General features: G+C 36.2%; 2 protein-coding genes across 3 annotated transcripts in view; one reads left to right on the top strand and one right to left on the bottom strand.

Moving 5' to 3' along the window:
• Positions 1-17,265, bottom strand: part of LOC123525320 (ATP-binding cassette sub-family D member 3-like) — a 59,740-nt gene extending 42,475 nt beyond the window's left edge. For both annotated transcript variants that reach the window (XM_045304272.2, XM_045304273.2), the window contains exons 1-3: positions 17,112-17,265; positions 463-499; positions 89-135 (exon numbers count right to left, since the gene is read on the bottom strand). In XM_045304272.2, coding sequence (XP_045160207.2) covers positions 89-135; positions 463-499; positions 17,112-17,215 — 188 coding nt within the window. In that variant the 5' untranslated portion in view covers positions 17,216-17,265. The remainder of the gene's footprint in view (positions 1-88; positions 136-462; positions 500-17,111) is intronic.
• A 1,367-nt stretch (positions 17,266-18,632) lies between these two features.
• LOC128555853 (uncharacterized protein K02A2.6-like) lies at positions 18,633-20,580 on the top strand. The gene is made up of 2 exons (XM_053539616.1): positions 18,633-19,094; positions 19,396-20,580. The coding sequence occupies exons 1-2, from the start codon at positions 18,633-18,635 to the stop codon at positions 20,578-20,580; spliced, it is 1,647 nt and encodes a 548-aa protein (XP_053395591.1).
• Positions 20,581-21,973: the final 1,393 nt, after the last annotated feature.

Raw genomic sequence — 21,973 nt, 5'->3', positions numbered from 1 at the left:
ACATTTGAGAACTAGCCCCTCTTTCTGACAAGTGCATGAGCACAAAATTGAAATTTATTACACCTGTTCATAAGAAAACCCTTCTCACCTGAAGAAAACTCCATCAACTGCAGCCCTTTCTTTCTTCTCTGTGGCCTGAAACACAAAATTTTAGATCTCTTAACATGAGGCTTGTTTACTCTTAGATATTTCTTAAATAACAAAAACCAAACATTTTTTTTAAGTGAATGTTACGTACATAAACACACATGCTGGCACTGTGGTCATAGCTCTAACTGAAGAGACCCAAGAAACAAACATAAATTTCAATCTATAACTGCACGATTAGAATTTAGATACTATGATTCATTGAAATATTTCTGTTGTAATAAAGTTATCCCTCGAAAATCACAGAATTCCTCTCAATTGACTTTAATATGAACCACTGAAACCCTTTTTGAAAATAAGTACATCATATCTTACCCCATGAACAAACACTTTGACTTCAGAGCCTGTTTTCCTGAAAAATAAAATGAAATAAAAACACTAATGTTAGTTGCTAAAAACTGTCATCCTTAATCATCATTTATGCATTTTCTACATGTACATAGGTTAGAGTATGCCTCCAACATTAACAAAAAACAAGAGGGCCATGAAGGCCCTGTATCGCTCACCTGACCTATTGACCTAAAGATCATCAAGATTAACATTCTGACCAAGTTTCATTAAGATATGGTCATAAATGTGGCCTCTAAAGTGTTAACTAGCTTTTCCTTTGATTTGACCCAGTGACCTAGTTTTTGACCCCACATGACCCAGATTCAAACTTGACCTAAAGATCATCAAGATTAACATTCTGACCTAGTTTCATGAAGATACAGACAAAAATGTGGCCTCTAGAGTGTTAACAAGCTTTTCCTTTGATTTGACCTGGTGACCTAGTTTTTGACCCCACCTGACCCAGATTTGAACTTGACCTACAAATCATCAAGATTAACATTCTGACCAAGTTTCATTAAGATATGTTCATAAATGTGGCCTCTAGAGTGTTAACTAGCTTTTCCTTTGATTTTACCTGGTCACCTAGTTTTTAACCCTACATGACCCAGATTCAAACTGGACTTTGAGATCATCATGATTAACATTCTGACCAAGTTTCATGAAGATACAGTCATAAATGTGGCCTCTACAGTGTTAACAAGCTTTTCCTTTGATTTGACCTGGTGACCTAGTTTTTGAACCCAGATGTCTCAATATCAAACTAGTCCAAGATTTTATTGAGGGTAACATTCTGACCAAGTTTCATTAAGATTGGGCCAAAATTGTGACCTCTCGAGTGTTAACAGTCAAATTGTTGACAACGGACGAACGACGGACACAGGGCGATCACAAAAGCTCACCTTGAGCACTTTGTGCTCAGGTGAGCTAAAAAACTTTAAAAACTTCTTGCCTGAAACTGCAAGGCCTAGGCATTTGATATTTGGTATGTTGCATTGCCTAGTGGTCCTCTACCAAAATTGTTCAATTATGGGGTGAAAAAGAGGCCCTACCCTGGGGGTCCCAAGTTAAACATAGACGTATGTAAGAAAAAACTTTAAAACCTTCGGTCTCGGTCCAAACAATCCCGCGGGCTTCTGCAGACGTTAATACACAAAAAAACGTGTATTATCCCTACAATCACAGTCAAAGTAATCTGCCACATTTTTGTGGACTGATGGAACATCTTTTGTTCCCCTTTTCAAAATTCATATGGCATTTAGCAGAGTAAAGTCATGCTCGATTTGGCCATGGAAGTTTATCACAGGCACATGAAAACAAGAGCTGTCCATAAGACAGCCAAGCTCGACTATTCGAAATATTGTCACAGAAGCAGGAAATTATTACCCAAAATGTTAAATATCAAAAGAGTTTTAAGTTCGAAAGGGGACATAATTTGACCAAAATACATATCAGAGTTATGGGACTTGATGCTATCAACTAGTTTTATAACCTCGAAGAAACATGTTAAGTTTCAATTCAATATCTGCATTAGTTTTGGGGATAGTAACTTGCATGTAAAACTTTAACCAGAATTTTCTAAGTCCAAAAGGGGGCATAATTTGCTCAAAATACATGTTAAGAGTAATGGAACTTGACCCAGTGAGGTTGGTAATTGACCTAGAAAAAGAATAAATAAGTTTCAAAGCTATATGCCTTTAAATGATAGCTGTATGTACTTGCACGCAAAACTTTAACCAGGATTTTCTAAGTCCAAAAGGGGGCATAATTTGCCCAAAATACATGTCAGAGTTATGGGACTTGGTGCTATCAACTAGTTTTATAACCCGGAAGACACATGTGAAGTTTCAATTCAATACCTGTAGTAGTTTTGGAGATAGTAACTTGCATGTAAAACTTTAACCAGGATTCTAAGTCCAAAAGGGGGCATAATTTGGCCAAAATACATGTCAGAGTTATGGGACTTGACCCAGTGAGGTAGGTAATTGATCTAGAAAAAGAAAAAATAAGTTTCAAATCTATATGCCTTTTAGTAATAGCTGTATGTACTTGATGCAAAACTTTAACCAGAATTTTCTAAGTCCAAAAGGGGGCATAATTTGGCCAAAATACATGTCAGAGTTATGGGACTTGACCCAGTGAGGTAGGTAATTGATCTAGAAAAAGAAAAAATAAGTTTCAAATCTATATGCCTTTTAGTAATAGCTGTATGTACTTGCACGCAAAACTTTAACCAGAATTTTCTAAGTCCAAAAGGGGGCATAATTTGGCCAAAATGAAGGTCAGAGTTATGGGACTTGGTGCTATCAACTAGTTTTATAACCCCGAAGACACATGTGAAGTTTCAATTCAATATCTGCATTAGTTTTGGAGATAGTAACTTGCATGTAAAACTTTAACCAGAATTTTCTAAGTCCAAAAAGGGGCATAATTTGCTCAAAATACATGTTAGAGTTATGGAACTTGACCCAGTGATGTTGGTAACTGACCTAGAAAAAGAATAAATAAGTTTCAAAGCTATATGCCTTTAAATGATAGCTGTATGTACTTGCATGCAAAAACTTAACCAAGGTGTGACGCCGACGCCAACGCCAACGCCGACGCCAGGGTGAGTAGAATAGCTAGACTATTCTTCGAATAGTCGAGCTAATAAAAATATATTGTTCTATCCACAAGTATATTTTGTTATTAAATTATGTCAGATGATTGAGTTTTATGAAAATATAACTCATACTGCACTAATGCACTAAGAAATAGCTTAAAGGAGATACTGATTATTCCAATAACTGCTATCTAGTAACGGCACATCACCCCAAATGTAATAAGCCATCAGTGAAAAGCTGTGACATCACCAATGGCGAAAAACAAACTTTTAGTATAGGTCTCTGGGTGACTTCTTCAGGTACATGTACTTAGAAATGCTGACAACATGATATAGTATGAATTACACACACTGCCACGAGAAAGTCTGTTCTTCATAAATATTTCGCATTACGTTGAGAATGAAGTACCTGGATTATGTCGATTTTAAATTGCCATTGTTTGTGACTCTTCGAACGGACTGCCAGGGGAGGTAACTAGAGACAAGGATTGCGATTACTGAGGAACATAACAATATTCCGAAAATACGTCATCAAACAAAGAAGGAGCTAGTACCAAGATTCTTGAACATAGCAACACCAAACCAACATCTGATAAAATTCAATGTCTTACAAATATTTTCATTAGGTCTATTACATTACAAATCTAATGGAAAAAAGAATTAAGGCTAACATCATTAACGCCATTTTCATTATTATATCTCAATGTTTATATGTTTGTAACATTAAACGTTTAGGCTTTATCACTGGACTGCATTTGCAATACCATAAAAAGCTTTGAAATTCTTTTTTGTTCTCTCTGTTCACAGGAATCACTATGGAAAGTTAGTATGTGTGTTATAATGGTAAAAGCCAGTGGTGACGAGTGATGACCAGTTCTTACATGCCTGTCACTAATTAAGAGATTAATTTCCAATCCCTTTTATGTACACTAAGCCTCCAGTGCTTTATGATATTTGGAAGTGTGAAATGTAGATACACATTACTGTTGGTTGCATAACAGTTCACAAAAGGGTTAATGTTACTTAAGTTACCCCTGATTACATTAACATAAACTTATAACCAATCTGTTTTATGTTTGAACCTATAAAAAATCCCATATTTTTTTTATTTTTTTTTTTACTCAAGGTGCAATTATTTACAATAAATGAGAAGATAAAATTTATAAAGTAAAATAATTCAACTTTAATACTTCAATGATTTTAACACTGTATGTAAAGCCAAAATAATTACTGTAGATAAAAAAACAAAAGCTGTCACTATTGGTGACAAATGCCCCCAAAGCGTGCCCAAGAATGTTACAGTTCTCTGTGCAAAAAAAATCACACATCATTTTGTGACCTTGACCCGAGAGACCCGGGTCATAAGCATGACACACCTTCTCAATATGGTTAACATTTGTGTCAAATTATTTTCAAACCCCTTAATAAATGGCAGACTTATGGACCAGATACGAAAAACCTTTGACCTCAAGTGCGAACTTGACCCTGGAGCTAAGGGGTCTGGGTCTTGTGCACGACATCATCTCAATACATAGGGAACATTTATGCCAAGTAATTTTAAAATCCTTTCATCAATGGCAGAGTTATGGACCGGACAAGAAATAGAGCTAGGGGTCTGGATCTTGTGCATCACACATTGTCTCATTATATAATTATATATATATATATAAATGGGAAACATTTATGCCAAGTAATTTGAACATCCCTTCATCAATGGCACAGTTACGGATTGGACACGAAACAGACCCTATTAACCTGAGACTTCTAAGTGTGACCTTGACCTTAGAGCTAGGGGTCTGGGATTTGCACAAGACATGTTGACTCGTTATGGTAAACATTTATGCCAAGTTATTTCAAAATCCCTTCATGGATGGCAGAGATATGGACTGGATACGAAACAGACCCTGTTAAACCTTTGACCTGTAACTGTGACCTTGACCTCGGAGCTAGGGCTCTGAGTCTTGCACATGACACATTGTATCAGTATGGTAAACATTTACACCTAGCTAATTTAAAATCCTTTTGTAGATGTCAGAGTTACAGCCAGGACAAAAATTTACACAGATACACACACACAGATGGACAGTGAGATTTTAATATGCCCATCTTCAGGGGCATAAAAAGTTGTCATTGTATTTTCAACACTTAGTTTTCTGACATTTTACATTATTACTGTGAAATAAAATGGGGTAAAAAACCTTGTAGATTACAGATAAAGGAAAAAAATTAAGGAACAAGTGCTGTTACTATTAGTGATAAATGCCCTGGAAACATGCCTTAGAATGCTACAGTTGTCTGCGCAAAATATGCCAGAAATGTTTAACTTTAGGTATGAATCATTTTGTGACCTTGATCTGGGAGACCCCGGTCATAGGCGTGACACAACTTCTCAATATGTTTGACATTTGTGTCAAATTATTTTCAAATCCCTTGATAAATGGCAGAGTTATGGACCAGACAAGAAACACACCATGTTAACCTTTGACTTCTAAGTGTGACTTTGACCTTGGAGCTAAGGGTCTCCATCTTGCGCATGCCAAGTCATCTCATTATAGGGAACATTTATGCTTAGTAATTTTAAAATCCATTCATCGGTGACAGAGTTATGGACTGGACAAGAAACGGACCATGTTAACCTTTAACCTCTAAGTGTGACCTTGACCTTAGAGCTAGGGGTCTGGATCTTGCGCATGACATGTTGTCTCATTAAGGGGAACATTAAATTTTATGCCAAGTAAATTCGTAATTTCAAAATCCCCCAATGAATGCAGAGCTAAAAACCGGACACTAAACAGACTCTGTTAACCTATTACTTCTAAGTGTAACCTTGACCTTGGAGCTAGGGGTCTGGGTCTTGTGCATGACATATCGTCTCATTATGATAAACACTTAGCCCAGTAAGAGTATATTCCAGCCTATGCACAAGAGATAAAACCAACAAGTGAATGAAGTATTGCCATGCAATACAAAGTCCCCTACTGGAAGGAACCTAATTTTTTCTACTGCTGTATAATATAATGAACTGATATCTGTCAACGATGTGTAAACAATATTGTACTATATATACAATATGTTATAACAAAACACTTGGATTAAAATTTGCATATATAAAAACCTAGTTGTTTCCATATGGAATTTTTTTTGGCCAATTATAAAAAAAGTTATCATATAAGTTATTTATAGTAACACCAAAGGGAAATTATTCCCTTAAAAAAAAGTTCTATTGTAAGTCCACACAAAACTCTTTATAAGGTAGACATAGGTCAAAATACACCTAAAAATTCGATGTAACATGCATGTTGTACCACAGAAAAGTGGTCTCGATTTTTCACTACCGCCAGTAGTAAAAAAGTAACAATATAATCTATTTATAGTAATAAAAAAGGGACGTAATTCTAAAAACAAGGGTGCCTCATGGTGGTGAACATTTGTGCAAAGTTACATCAAAATCCCTCCATGCATGAAGAAGAAATGCTACGGACAAAGTCATTCTTAAATTTAACCTTTGACCTCTAGTATGACCTTAACCTTAGACCTAGGGACCTTGTGCAGGACAATCCGTCTCATGGTGGTGAACATTTGTGCCAAGTTACATCAAAATCCCTCCATGTATGAAGAAGAAATGCTCCAGACAGAGTCATTTTTGTATCTGACCTTTGGCCTCTAAGTGTGACCTTGACCTTAAACCTAGGACCCGGGTTTTGCGCATGACATGTTGTCTCATCCAGGAGAATATTTGTGCCAACTGATATCTAAATCCTGTCTTGCATGACAAAGTTATAGACCGGACAGGAAAAAAATCCTATTGACCTTTGATCTCAAATTGTGACCTTGACCTTTAAGCTAGGGTTCCGGGTGTTGCAGATGACAAGTCGTCTCATCATGGGAAACATTTTTGCCAAATGATATTGTAATCCCTTGATGGATGACAGAGTTCTGGACCAGACATGAAAAAAACCCTATTGACCTTTGACCTCCAATTGTGACCTTGAACTTTGAGCTAGGGGGTCTGGGTTTTGCGCATGACATATTGTCTCATCAGGGGAACATTTGTGCCAAGTAATATTAAAATCCCTTCATAGATGGCAGATTTATAGACCAGACAGGAAAAAAGCCCTGTTGACATTTGACCCCTAATTGTGACCTTGACCTTTGAGCCAGGGGTCCGGGTTTTGGGCATGACACGTTGTCTCATCATGGGAAACATTTGTGCCAAGTGATATTAAAATCCCTTCATGAAAGACAGAGTTGTGGACCGGACACGAAACAGACCCTGTTCATGCCATGTTAACATTTGACTGCTAAGTGTGACCTTGACCTTTGAGCTAGGGGTCTGGAAGTTGTGCATGACACATCGTCTTATTATGAGGTACATTTGTGCCAAGTAATATTAAAATCCCTCCATGGATGGGAGAGTTATGGACCGGACAGGAAAAAAGCCCCTTTGACCAACTGTGACCTTGACCTTTGAGCTATGGGTCCGGGTTTTGCACATGACACGTCATCTCATCATCGGGAACATTTGTGCCAAGTAATATTAAAATCCCTTCATGGATGACAGAGTTATTGACCGGACATGAAATTGTGGACGGAAGGACGGAATGACGGAAAAGCGTGTTCCTATAGTCCCCGAAACTGGTTGAAATGGTTTTCAACCAGTAGAGGACTAATAGCTTTATATGACTGTGTACTGTGATTTATCCTCCATTATTTTGGTACAGTAAGATTGCCGTCACAAATATAAAACAATCTGACCATCGAATTATTTTAACTAATAATGAACCTTCTAAATATGACACAAATGCATTTACACACACTCAGAAATTTCATTACAGTTTGCAACTTTATTATAAACGTGTTTCAATGTTCATTTCACATTGTAATTAACACTCTTATCGGTTTTGTAATAATTATCACAATTTGAAACTTTATTACAAAATGGGCTGATATAACAGAGCATTTGGAAAAAGTTCAGAAAAAGTTCCTACACCTAGAACACTTCGTGCGGAAAAAGGTCAAAGAGGCGTATCACCAATATCTTGAAGACATCCTAAATCTACATAGTACTGATGCCAACCATCCAAGTAGACCAAATTCTAAGAAATTTTACTCATTAATTAAACATTCCTAACAAGACTCTTCTTCCATACTATCCCTAAAGAATGATAAAAAAAACTCCATTATGCGGAAAACGCTAAGGCCAGTATATTTTTATCTTTAGTTTTGCTGACCCTCCTGCCCTAAAATTTGGGAAATTGAAAAAAAAGTAAGTAAGATTATCTATCTATCTATCTTCTATATAGTCAAACCCCTGCTGGGGACCTAGACTTTGAAAAAAAAATTTTATTTAGTGTTCAAAACTGATGCACACACACAGATCATACAGTACAGCCAGCGCGGCACCTTCAAAAACCCTTCGGCCCTCGCGGGTAAAAAAAAAATTTGGGTGTTCAGTTGCGATGGCCGGACACCCGTCAGCCCTCGGGTCATGAACACAGCGGTTCGCGGTGGACGGCCGTGAGGATTCGCAGTGTTCACGCGAGAGGGACCATCACGGTCAACGTTTTATTTTAACATTAAATTTTTAACAGTATATTGTAGCACTTAATTGTTACCATCTATAATGTATTTATTATAAATATACAATGTATATCATTTATTCAATTTACTCGTCTACCTTTATCCAAAGAAGTATGTTTATTTTTATAACTCTTTGCTTTATCGGACCTTAGGAACTGTTGTTATCTACATCCGATATTTTTAATGTTTTGATTTTAGTTTATTGCCATTGGCGATTTTATCTTTTTCAATAAATTATATCCAAATTGTAAGTTATTGTGTGAAGGGATATTTTACACACACATTGTATCAAATTGTGACACGTTGATTACATTCACAAGATTTTTTCATATAATTGCCTGAACACATTTTGACACATTGTCGGCGTATTTTAAACAGAAAGAGCTCGCACATAATCGTAAGTGTTAATAACAAAATAACATAGCCGATAGAAGTTTTTTTGTTGTTTTTTTCTGTGTGAATATAATTTTGTTTTCTGTTTTCTCAACTGTTAACTAAAATCCTGAGACAGCAAGACCACCATATGCATGTAAGAAATAATTAATCCGCCGTTCCGACGGTATCAAATAAGATGTACTATCTCAAAAGCGAATCTCAGAGAACTTTAGAACTCTTAATGTTATTTTTTGTTTTTATTTTTTCACTTATATTAGCTTCAGGATTTGAGCAATTGTTTCAGTATTTTTACATACTGATTTTTATTTATTTTGCAGGTACAGCTGTTGTCAAGAAACGTATACAGTATACTTTTGTACCTTGTTGTATATATTTTCGTTCCACTCTAGTGTTCTTATATACTAACAATACCTAACAGTTATATTGTTTAGCGCTTAACGGTTTATCTTTGTTATGAATTTGGCATAAAATTAAAAGATTATAATAGAGGTAAGTTGCTAGGTTTCTTTTTCTAATGAATTTATTTGCATTAACGACTAAAAAGTTATTTTACAATTAAAAAACGTTATGTTTTGTAACGAATTTTTATTGCCATTAACAACGTTCTGTTTGGTTCGAAAACGTCTGCATGATAGTTTTTAAAAGTGCACAAGTTTTCCAAGTGAATAAACAGAAACAGTGTACATAGGTTCTCTTTGAATGTTTTTACAACTAAAGGTTCGATGATCAATAATCATTTTAATACATTTGTGTGAATTACAAGCTGCTAATACTTCAGTAATTTATTTTATTAAGGAATTAATATAAAATGCTATGTTTGGTGAAAAGTTTAGTGGTTTTCGGAAGTATTGAGCACACATTCTGAATGTTGTTGTTTTTTTTTTGTCTATTTCAGGTGAAGACTATGCAAGAGTTAGTGTCTTATTCCTGCAATATTTTGCACAAGGATTTTTTAACATTTTTTTTTTTAATACATATTTACCTAACTTGTTCCCGTCATTGTTCTGTCCTTACCATATTTGGCACATTTTTATTACGCAGTATTAGTACTACAAGTATGTGGGCCTCTGACGAACTGGAAGATGAGACACAAATGACGAACTGAGAAAAAAAACGGAGACATCTGAACACAGAATTAATTTTATTACCACTAAAATACCATTATGAGCAATATACGGCAAGGCCAGAACAAGCAATGACAGGAACACGAAAAACGACGGGACGACAACTGGATGCACCACAACTAGTAACAGGCTGACAGGACATAATTGCGTCGAAAAAGCATAACGTCGAAGATACATTATTACGTCAAAGATATATAGCGTCAGAGGCAAATAACGTCAGAGATAAGTAACGTCAAAGATATACAACTATGATTTAGAACTATTGCCTAATGCAGCTTACATATACTACTAGCTTGTACCTGTCTTTGACTAAATATCCTTTGGAATTTTTGGTGCTTACCTGACATCCAAAAGACTTCTCATTTAGATTGATATTTATGTTTCACCCAGTAGCAAAGGTCATTTATAATGATATGAATGTGTAAATATGAATTATAATCAATTTATTAGTATCATTAGTTTTTTTTGCGTTTTGTTTTTATATAATGGATATTTTACAGATGTTTGAATCTTCTTACAGTGTAACTACCCATGTTAAATGTTATTAAATGACAGCTTTTGTAATAGTTAATAAAGATGATAGGTAAAAGTAGATTTCTTGGAAGCACAGAGCACAAAAAAAAACAGATTCAGAGTCCACATTTGCAAAGTAGAACCATAGCAAAATATAAAACCTTTTAAGTACACTGAACTCTAACTTGTAAACTAATAAAAACTCGAGGGGTAATGAAATGTGCAGCATCCTTCACCAACCATCACCACCCCATCAAAACCTACCATATGACGGAACTTCACTTCACAGTACAGCATGTATAGACAGTGGATCGACTTGAGCATCCCAAAAGACCAGAGAAAAAATAAACACAACAGAGATGACTCCAGAAACCCGAAGGCCCAGAGAAAAACAAACAACACTGAGACCACATAAAGAGAGACTTTTTTCGGTCACCATATGGCATTTATGACTGTTTAAATAGTTAACAAGAGATCACAGAGTGATCTTGGCGCCCACCAATGTGCCATTTTTGAGTGTTCCAAATTTCAAGACTTACTGACTAGCTCAAGGTCAAATTTCATTTCCGTACACAACAGTGTGCATGTGGTCCAAATTCAAAAGCTGTAGCTTGAGAAATGTGAAAGTAGGTCACTAGATCAATTTCAAGGACGAAATGTGAAAGTAGGTCACTAGGTCAAAATCAAGGTCAAATTACACTTCAGAACACAAATTTATGCATGTGGTCCAAATTTAAAGCCTGTACCTTCAAAAATGTGAAAGTAGGTCACTAGGTCAATGTCAAGGTCAAAGTTTGTTTCGGTACACAATCCTATGCATGTGGTCTAAATTTGAAGCCTGTAGCTACAGAAATGTGAAAGTAGGCCACTAGGTCAATCTTAAGGTCAAAGTTCATTTCGGTACACAAAACTATGCAAGTGGTCCAAATTTGAAGGCCGTAGCTTGAGAAATGTGAAAGTAGGTCACTAGGTCAAAATCAAGGTCAAATTTTATTTCGGAACACAGAACTATGCATGTGTTCCAAATTTGAAGCCTGTACCTTCAAAAATGTGAAAGTAGGTCACCAGGTCAATGTAAAGGTCAAAGTTTGTTTCGGTACACAAAACTATGCATGTGGTCCAAATTTGAAGGCTGTAGCTTGAGAAATGTGAAAGTAGGTCAGTAGGTCAAAATCAAGGTCAAATTCCATTTCAGAACAGGAAACTATGCATGTTGTCCAAATTTGAAGCCTGTACCTTCAAAAATGTGAAAGTAGGTCACTAGATCAATGCCAAGGTCAAAGTTTGTTTCAGTGCACAAAACTATGCATGTGGTCCAAAGGAGAAGGTTCAATTTTGCCTCAAAATGGCCTAAAAAACTGAAAGTTTCTAAATGGAGTAAAGAACACGTTTTCTTTCATCAAGAAGTATTCTTTTATCAAATTGCACGAAATAATTTACAAAATATTCATTATAGAAGAAAATATTTGACATAACCGAAAATACGTTTACTATTATGAGTATGGGAAGCCTTCAGTTTTTAAGAGAATTTTTAAACAAATATGAAATTTTCACTACTAGCACAGCTGTCGACCACAATCAAAAAATGACCATAAATTCTGTGAAAGAAGCTGGACCTATGGTCAAAATATTTTTGTGGTCCTTGAGTGTGCTCACTTCTAAAAATATTCCTATGTGACATAAAATATGGCAAAAAATGCCCATTTTCTTAAAAATCTGCAATTTCAGCAATATTCAGTGATATGTGTAGAACATAATAATGAATCTGTTTATAAAAAACTTAATTCCTTACAATAGATAAACATTCTGGTAGCAGACAATATAAAGTTTTTCAAATTTTAGCCAATTTGAAAATTTTCAAAATTGCATAGGCCATATAAGGCTTAAGTGAACTTTGTCCTTTGAAGGCAGTAGCTACAGAAATGTGAAAGTAGGTCACTAGGTCAAAATCAAGGTCAACTCATGTCAAGGTTCATCTTGCCACTCAAAACCATACATGTGGTCCAAATTTGAATGTTGTAGGTTATTGACAAGATTTTAAAATCTTTTCCCTATATAAGTCTATATGAACCATGTGACCCCCCAGGGCGGGGCCATATTTGACCCTTGCGGGATAATTTGAACAAACTTGGTAGAGAACCACTAGATGATGCTACATTACAAATGCCAAAGCCCTAGGCTTTGTGGTTTGGACTAGATTTTCAAAGTTTTTCCCTATATAAGTCTATGTAAACCATGTGACCCCTGGGGCGGGGCCATATTTGACCCTAGGGGGATAATTTGAACAATCTTAGTAGAAGACCACTAGATGATGTCATATACAAAATATCAAAGCCCTAGGCCCTGTGGTTTTGAAAAAGAGGTTTTTCAAAGTTTTTCCCTATATAAGTCTATATAAACCATGTGACCCCCGGGGCGGGGCCATATTAGACCCCAAGGAAATAATTTGAATCATCTTGGTAGAGGACCACTAGATGATGCTTCATACTAAATATCAAAGCCCTAGGCTCTGTGGTTTTGGACAAGAAGATTTTCAAAGTTTTTCCCTATATAAATCTATGTAAATTATAGAAATAAACAAAGGGCCATAACTCACTAAAAAATTGTTGAACCAGTCTGATTTTCAGGGGGACAAAACTAGGGTACCAATACATCATTCTGACAAAGTTTGGTTAAAATCCCCCCGGTAGTTTCTGAGGAGATGAGATAACGAGAAATTGTTAACAGACGGAAGGACGGACGGACGGACGGACGGACGGAAGGACGACGGACCACGGACGCAGAGTGATTTGAATAGCCCACCATCTGATGATGGTGGGCTAATAAATGAGCAAGAGGGTGTAAAATAACAGAGTGAGACTATGTCTATTTGTATTTGAACAAAAATTTCATATTCGTCTTCTTCTCAAACACCAAATTCGCCGCTTACGTTTACCTGTAATTAGAAAAAATGCAACTGTTTCTATTGTTTACAGAAAAAGTACGTGTAAATATTACAACAATATGCGGAATTCCGAAAACGAAAGTTATGTACCTAAGTCTCATATATCATAAAAGTGTGTATTAAATATTCATCTAATAAGTAATGAAAATAATAAATCAAAGACTCAAATTAAAAGTTTTGAAATACTATTAAATATATTCATCTTATCAAAGGTTGTCAACAAATAAATTGTCAACAAATAAGATAGTAATTATATTATTAAACATATTACGAACAAATAACAATAATTATTTGATTAGCAATCATAGAACAGTGTAAATAAACTTACCAATAATTTCTAAACATCTGAAAACTGACAAACAAGCGAAACAAAAGGGCGTATTAGGTACCGTAATAAATAAAACAGAGTAAGAAACAGGTGTTAGTAAAACATAATTTGCAAGGTATTTGTTAGGAGAGTTGCAAATAGCATAAAATTAACTCAACAATCAATTTAGAAATGAACAATAGGATCAAAGATTTATACGCTTGCAGTGACCTGAAAAAAGAAATAAAACTGTTGGAACAAAACAAAGAATATGCATCTCTATTTAGATTTTACAGAAAATACAAAACAATGTGATAATTACTATTACATATCATCATATCGCGACTGATTACGAGTATATGGACGAGGTATACATTCTAAATAATTAGTTAGTATATGCATCTAAAGACAATTTAAGCATTTATATTTATAAATTATGTGATGAATAATTCTTTCAAAAAGTATTGAATGAACACCAGGTTTCCTCGCAGCTGACCACCACGGACCATCGCGGGCGTCCATCGCAACGCGCGGCATTCGCTGCCTCCGGCAATGACCATCTCTGAACACCAGAAATATCCGATATGACACCCGTAATACGCATGCATGGAAGAATTTTAGCATTAATGGGATCGAACTACAGCTAAGAGGTTACTTGCCATCCCCAAAGAAGGCTTCTTAGTTCCCTTAGCCCAACACGTCACTTCCACTCCCTCAGTTACAAGATATTCACGGCAACTACACTAGTGTACAGATTGCTTATATTTTTTTCTTTCCCAGAACAGTGTATCTCTGGAATTATCTCATCCCTGCTATTGTCCACCTCCCAACCCCTGAGGATTAACAGTCAACTCGTCCCCTAGTCATCTCGTCCCCCAGTCAACTCGTCCCAGATTTGGTCATTTCGTCCCCCTCGGCGTTTTCCAATTGGTCATTTAGTCCCCTCTGTTTCGGCCCCCTTTTTAAAAGGTATTTTGAAAAAAAAAATCAAAGTATGATAAATTATGTCAGTTTTTTTCTTTCAATTATTTTATGCTAAAAATATATATAAGTTTTCGTTTGTTTTAAGAACTTTTTGCTTTAAAAGTGATCGATTAAACAGGAGGATTTTCTGGTTTTTTTTTCTGTTTTTTTCTGGGTTTTTTCTGTTTTTTTTTTTCTATTTGTCTTTGTAAGTCTGCTATGTTGAACAACATGATTGCTGTTTAAATGTCCATATTTGATACTGGTTATTTTCAAACTCTTGAACTCTTGAATAAGATTAAACTTTTTATTAAACAAATAATTTCCTCACTCCAATCAACTACTAACACATTTATTTCTACCTGTGGAAAATTTTCACACATTTCATTCGGTCAATCAACAACTTCTCATGCAATAAAATACCATTAACACCTTCCAATCAGCCCAATCAACGCCTTTTAATGTCATTAATAACCTTTAACACCTTTCGTATGCAGGTATATGCTCATTCTACTTTTTTTAGAAACCACTGTCTCCCTACTTTTGAAGTATTTCTTTTTTTATTTTAATGACAGAAATGAATATGAAGTATGTTGGTTATTTTAAGTAAAACATATGTGACAGATATTAACTGTTTAATTATTCTTTATTGTATTTCTAATTAAAACTTTCTTTTATTATGACCAGAGGTAAGGATTTATTGCTCTCTCTTTTCTTACTATGATTTTTAAAAAGTTATAGTCATCCGTGGTATTCTCGCGTCATTGGTAATTTCGCGTTATTTCCGTTTTGCACTGCAGCGCCATCTTGACATTGTTTACAAACAACCTACTTTCGTTTTCAGTTCAAATTTTAATCAATTTATCCAGAATGCATAGAATTTTGATGAGTTAACTTTCAAAATAGTTGAAATACTTAAATTTCTATCCAATTAAACCCATATCCTGTAGTTTTCACTTGTTAACATCGTTTTCGCCAATGTTTTGTTTATGTCATCTGTTATAAATAGGCCCGATTCGGATGAACGACGATCCCACAATGCCCCGCTTCCATTTAATTCCCGCCTTGGTACCATAATTTCCGAAACAGACTAATTTTAGTGGTCACATACAAGGGTTCAAAGGTCAGGGTTCTGAGAAGGGACAGCTCTTTCAGGTGTACACACTGTCAAAATGAGTAAATTGTTAAGTACCAGGTGTGGAACATTTCACATAATTTTACCAATATTGTTATAATTAAACTGTTATTTTTACAAACAGACACAGAATTCCTTAGTGTACTGGAAATAAACAAATATCGTGGTATGTAACCTAACAATAATTCTACAACTACAACAACAACATTTTTAACACGAAAATACCAAGGACATACAAAATCAAAATGGTAGAAAGTGTACATGTTGACACGTGATTGTCGGGAGTATTTTAATAATATTTTGTGTCAAAACTTGTATGTTTTGATAGATAATGAATTATTTTAAATTAGTTATTAAACAAAATAACTGTTACATTTTTATTTGCTTGCTTACTATATTTAGTGTCACTAGTACCACGAGTATATAGGGGCACAGGCTAATTAGATTTTCTATTTTACTGAATTTTTAATACTAAGGACATTGTATTTATTTTATTTATATTTTATTTCAGTTAATTGTCTTATATTTTCAGTATATTTCTTTAATTATTTTATCAAACCTAATTATTTAAAGTTAACTACTTCCAATATAACTCCTTCAAAACTCAAGATGATTTTAAATACAAGTTTTCAAAGTCAAAAATTTCATAAAAAAAGCAAAAATGCCTGGACGAGTTGACCAAAATGGGGACGAGTTGACCAAAATAGGGACAAGTTGACCAAATTAAATGATGAGGGGGACGAAATGACCAATTTTGGGGGACGAAATGACCAAATCGGGGACGAGTTGACTGGGGGACAACTTGACTAGGGGACGAGTTGACTTGATACCCCCCTGAGCAGTTCAATGCTGCCATTTGCTTAGATTTTGTAATGTGATTGTAATGTTTTAAAAAGTACAGATGTCCTGTCTAGTTCCATTTAAACAATTTTCAATGATAGAAAACTGCAACATGTCACTGACATCACCCGATGGCATGGGTTAGGGTTCATAAATTATCACACTGGGACATACCCAACCCACTTTACTTGTTTCCACAAAACAGGAATTTTATAGTATAAATAACTTACAGTTGCTTTTTACTGGCATTAGTTTTATAAACTACGTAGATAGCAATGCCAACAGCAGTGGACAAGGCTGCTTTTTGAGGGGAGATTTTGCTCAGTACCCCCATTTTGTTTAAGCTGACTTCAAGCGCCTCTCTACCAAAAATGTGTTACCGTATCTATACTGGCCAATGACCACTATTTATTCAATATAGGCTAAACACGCCATGTAGAACTTAGCCGAGCAATGATTTTATTCAACTACAGATCACTCTTTTTGATATTTTATTTCTTAAACAACGTGGCTCTACTTTACTTTACTAATTACTACTATCTACTTATACCTTCTGTACTACTACTTGTAGCTACTTGGCAGGTTAGAGACCACCAATTGTTTTCCCATAGACTCACATTATTACAGGCGTGTACGGCCTTCCATATATCAAAACCATGTATATCTAATTACAAGTTTATCAAAAACTACCTAAGTTGTACCTAAATATCGGATGAAAAACATATGAATAGTGATACTTTATTTAAGTAATTTTCGTGTGGATGAGATGACCCCCGGTTTACATCGTTGGCATGGTGGGAGAAATTTGGTCAATAAATCTTTTTTTTCAATACACAGAAATTTTGTCAAAATGCATAATAAAATACTGTATCAGAACGCACCAATCAGAACGCACAGACACTAGCTTATTCCAAGGTATACACTTACCTCATTCCCAGTACGTTCTCTGAACTTTTTTGAATTGGTCGTCTTTGGCCTGTAGAGCACAGATCTATGGATGTCAGTGTCGTGGGTTCGATCCCCGTTCAGAGCATATTTTCTCCCTGATGATCTGATAAATGACATTTACCTTATTGTTACATTATAGGCTAGTCCACTGGCGAATCACAGCTATCAGGTCTACTGATAAGCACCGCCCACTGACCACTCTCTTACTTGTATGTTTGTTGTACATAGAATATTCATTCCTATAGATTAAAGCTTAGAAAACAGTTGTGTCTCCTTTATATCCACCAACATTATTACATGGTGTCAGAAGTAAAGTGACTTTATTCTGTGCCTAATTATTACTGACGGATTAAACAATTAAATATTCTGCGGACTGTTGTTTTGTATATAAAATAGAAAACCCATTGTTAAGATGGAAACACAAAGCAATCCCAGGATGGATTGGGAATCAAATGATTTGCCAAATGCATTTAAGCGTTTTAAAGAGCATGCCGAATTTATGTTTGGTGGACCCCTAGAAAAGAAAACCGAGGAATCAAAATGCAATTATCTAATGCTGTGGGTAGGGGGAAAAAGGACGGCAGATATTTTCAACATGGAACACTGACGCAGAAGCAAAGAAGTTATTGCAAACATATTATGATGGTTTCGCAAACTACTGTGCACCAAAGTCAAACCACATATACAGCAGATACAAATTTAAATCGCGAATTCAGCAAGAAGGAGAAGTCTTTGAACAATTTGTAACAGAACTGAAAATCCTTATTAAGGACTGTGGCTATCCAGACACAATCATTGACGAAATGATCAGAGATCACATAGTGTTTGGAATACGCTCGCACAAGATACGAGAAAAACTCATAAGCGAAGGATCGGGACTGACACTTGAAAAGTGCATGGATATAGCACGGACTTATGAGTTGAGTCAAACTCAGGTCAAGGACATTAATTGTCAATCGCAGTCAGTGAATGCAGTCGGACGAAACCCAATGTACAAGGCAGCGCAGAAGAAAACACGGAGTACAATGCAACAGACTTATTCCAGAAACCCCCAAGATCGCCAACAGAGACCATTTCAAGGGAAACAACAAGGTGGACAATATGATACACATAGGACTAGCAATTTCTGTGATAATTGTGGGAATTCAAAGCATGGATATAATGACATGTGTCCCGCTAAGGGAAAATTTTGTGATTATTGTACAAAACCCAATCATTTTGCCAAAGTATGCAGAAGGAGAAAGCTTAACAACAAAATCAATGAGGTAACACACTTTAATACTACGACCTGATCTTGTTCTATAAGTGGCTGGACTGGCCTGGGGCGGATCAGTTACTGTTGTTTGTGGGGATTGTGTTTTTTGCGGAGATTGCTGTGTAGATTGTTCCAGCGAGGGTGGGGTAGAATATTGAGCTTGAGGCATGTTAGACTCAATTTGTTTGGAACTCTCTGTAGAATTATTTGTGTTGTGTGTTGTTTGTAAAGGGAAAGGTGCTGTGCATAGTTCATGATCTGTGAATGGCTGTTCGTTTGACTTCAGAAGATGCTGCCTATTTCTTCTATAGCTGCCACCATTTTCAGTTGTGACAATATATGACCTATCATTTGATACTACATCTGATCTTGAATATTCCTCCCTTGACACCCCTTCCCATGATGATGAATTCTATGTCAATACAGTTGAGCATGATCATATCACAAATCAAGCATTTGCCACAATCACAATTGGTTCAACACCAATTTCCATGAAAATTGATAGCGGTGCACAGGTAAACTGCCTTCCAAGGTCTGTTTATGCATCTCTTAAGATTGCAGGCCCACTAACGCCTAATCAGAAGCGTTTAACAGGCTATTCCGGAAAGCCGTTAAAGGTAGATGGTATCATCAAATTGCCATTAAAATACAATGGGCAAACATTTTATGAGGAGTTCTATATAGTAGATACGAGGTCACAACCCATAATAGGTTTACAAACATGTTTGAAACTTAATGTCATGAAGTTGGTCTTAGCTGTGGGCTCAGACTCACATCCAACAAAAGAGTCAGTACTAGGTCAATACCCTGATATATTTCAAGGTATAGGGCAACTACCTGGTGAATGTCAAATACATTTACGCGAGGATGCAACTCCAGTTATACATCCTCCACGAAAAGTGCCCATAGCAATTAAGGACAAGCTCAAGGCAGAGCTCGACCATATGGAATCCCAGGACATAATCGCTAAGGTCACAGAGCCAACTGAATGGGTCAACAGTCTTGTCACTGTTGAAAAATCTAATGGATCTCTAAGAATCTGCTTAGACCCGAAAGACCTGAACAATGCCATTAAGAGACCACACTACCCAAACAAGACTCTTGATGACATACTTCCTGAATTGTCACATGCTACAGTGTTCTCTAAATTTGACGCTCGTAGTGGTTACTGGTCCATAAAACTTACAGAGGAGTCTTCATACCTTACATGCTTTAACACGCCATTTCAAAGATATCGTTTTCTACGGTTACCCTTTGGAGTTTCATGTGCAAATGATTTGTTTCAATCAAAAATGGATCAGTGCCTTGAAAATCTGCCAGGTGTAACGACAATTGTTGATGATATTGTGGTTTATGGTAAAGACCACACTGAACACAACACAAATCTTCACATGTTCATGCAAAGATGTCGAGAAATGGGCATCAAACTAAACCCAGATAAGACAGAGATAGGGAAAAGTGAAATACCCTTTTTTCGGTCACCTTCTCACATCTAAAGGTTTAAAAATGGACCCATCCAAAGTTAAAGCTATTGAACAGATGCCTTCACCCACAACAAAGTCAGAACTTCAAACAGTACTTGGGATGGTAACATATCTGCAAAGATTTGCACCTAACCTATCAGAAATAACTACTCCTTTAAGACAACTTTTGTCTAAGGATGTTGAATTCAGATGGGATACACCCCATGAAGATGCATTTCAAAAGGTCAAACAGCTCATTACGCAAAGCCCAGGTCCTATCCTCGCATACTTTGACCCAAAACAAAAGGTTACATTGCAAGTCGACGCTTCCAAATATGGCCTTGCTGCAGTTCTCATGCAAAATGACAAACCAATTTCATTTGCATCAAAAGCATTAACACCCACAGAGGTCAATTATGCGCAGATCACAAAAGAGCTATATGCTATACTATTTGGCTGCAAGCGCTTTCACCAATATACATACGGTAGACGTATCACATGCCAAACAGACCACAAGCCACTCCTTGCTATCTGGAAGAAAGACTTGCACTCTGCACCTCCTCGCCTACAGCGCATGCTGTTACAGCTGCAGCAATATGATATAGATCTGGTATTCGTGCCGGGAAAAAACATCCCCCTGGCAGACACTTTATCTCGCAAATTTTTACCTGATAAATATCCAGAAATTGCAGATGACTTAGAGTATCATGTACACACAGTCATGTCCAACTTACCTGTGAGTGACAGTAAAATGCAATTAATCAGGTCAGCAACTCAGTCAGATTCACAAATGCAACATCTGTCCAAGGTCATTTTAGATGGTTGGCCAAATGACAGAGCCAATTGCCCCAGTCAGGTATTAGAGTTTTGGAATTATAGAGACGAACTATCTGTGATTGATGGCATCATCTTGAAAAGATCAAAAATCTTGATTCCAAAACAATTAAGGCCAATGATGCTTGAAAAAAATCATGACTCACACTTAGGTGTAGACAAATGTACACAGCGTGCCAAAGAAATACTTTTCTGGCCTAGTATGTACACAGACATAACAGCAAAAGTACTAAGCTGCCCAATATGTATACAACACAGGTGTTCAAACACTAAAGAACCTCTGCAACCCACAGAAATTCCCGACAGGCCATGGCAAGTTTGCTCTACAGATTTATTTTACTGGAACAACAACGATTACATACTGCTAGTCGATGCATACAGTAGGTATTTCGAGGTCAGTCAGCTTTCTAGTACAAGGTCAAAATCTGTGATTGATAAACTCAAAAGTTATTTTAGCCGCCATGGTATTCCGGAAGTGTTATACTCAGATAATGGGCCTTGTTACGATAGTTCAGAGTTCAAAGAGTTTTCACACGCATACGATTTTTCTCATGTCACTTCCTCCCCAGGTCACCAGTCAAGAAATGGATTA

Source organism: Mercenaria mercenaria, chromosome 3, assembly GCF_021730395.1.
Source record: "Mercenaria mercenaria strain notata chromosome 3, MADL_Memer_1, whole genome shotgun sequence".
Classification (NCBI taxonomy): Eukaryota; Metazoa; Mollusca; class Bivalvia; order Venerida; family Veneridae; genus Mercenaria; species Mercenaria mercenaria.
This window is presented reverse-complemented; position numbering and strand designations above follow the sequence as displayed.

Bases quoted from the DNA above. Each gene is read 5' to 3' on its own strand.
- LOC128555853 (XM_053539616.1), top strand. From the start codon at position 18,633: ATGATCAGAGATCACATAGTGTTTGGAATACGCTCGCACAAGATACGA. The intron at 19,095-19,395 runs GTAACACACTTT...TTTCTTCTATAG, and splicing joins TTAACAACAAAATCAATGAG to CTGCCACCATTTTCAGTTGT.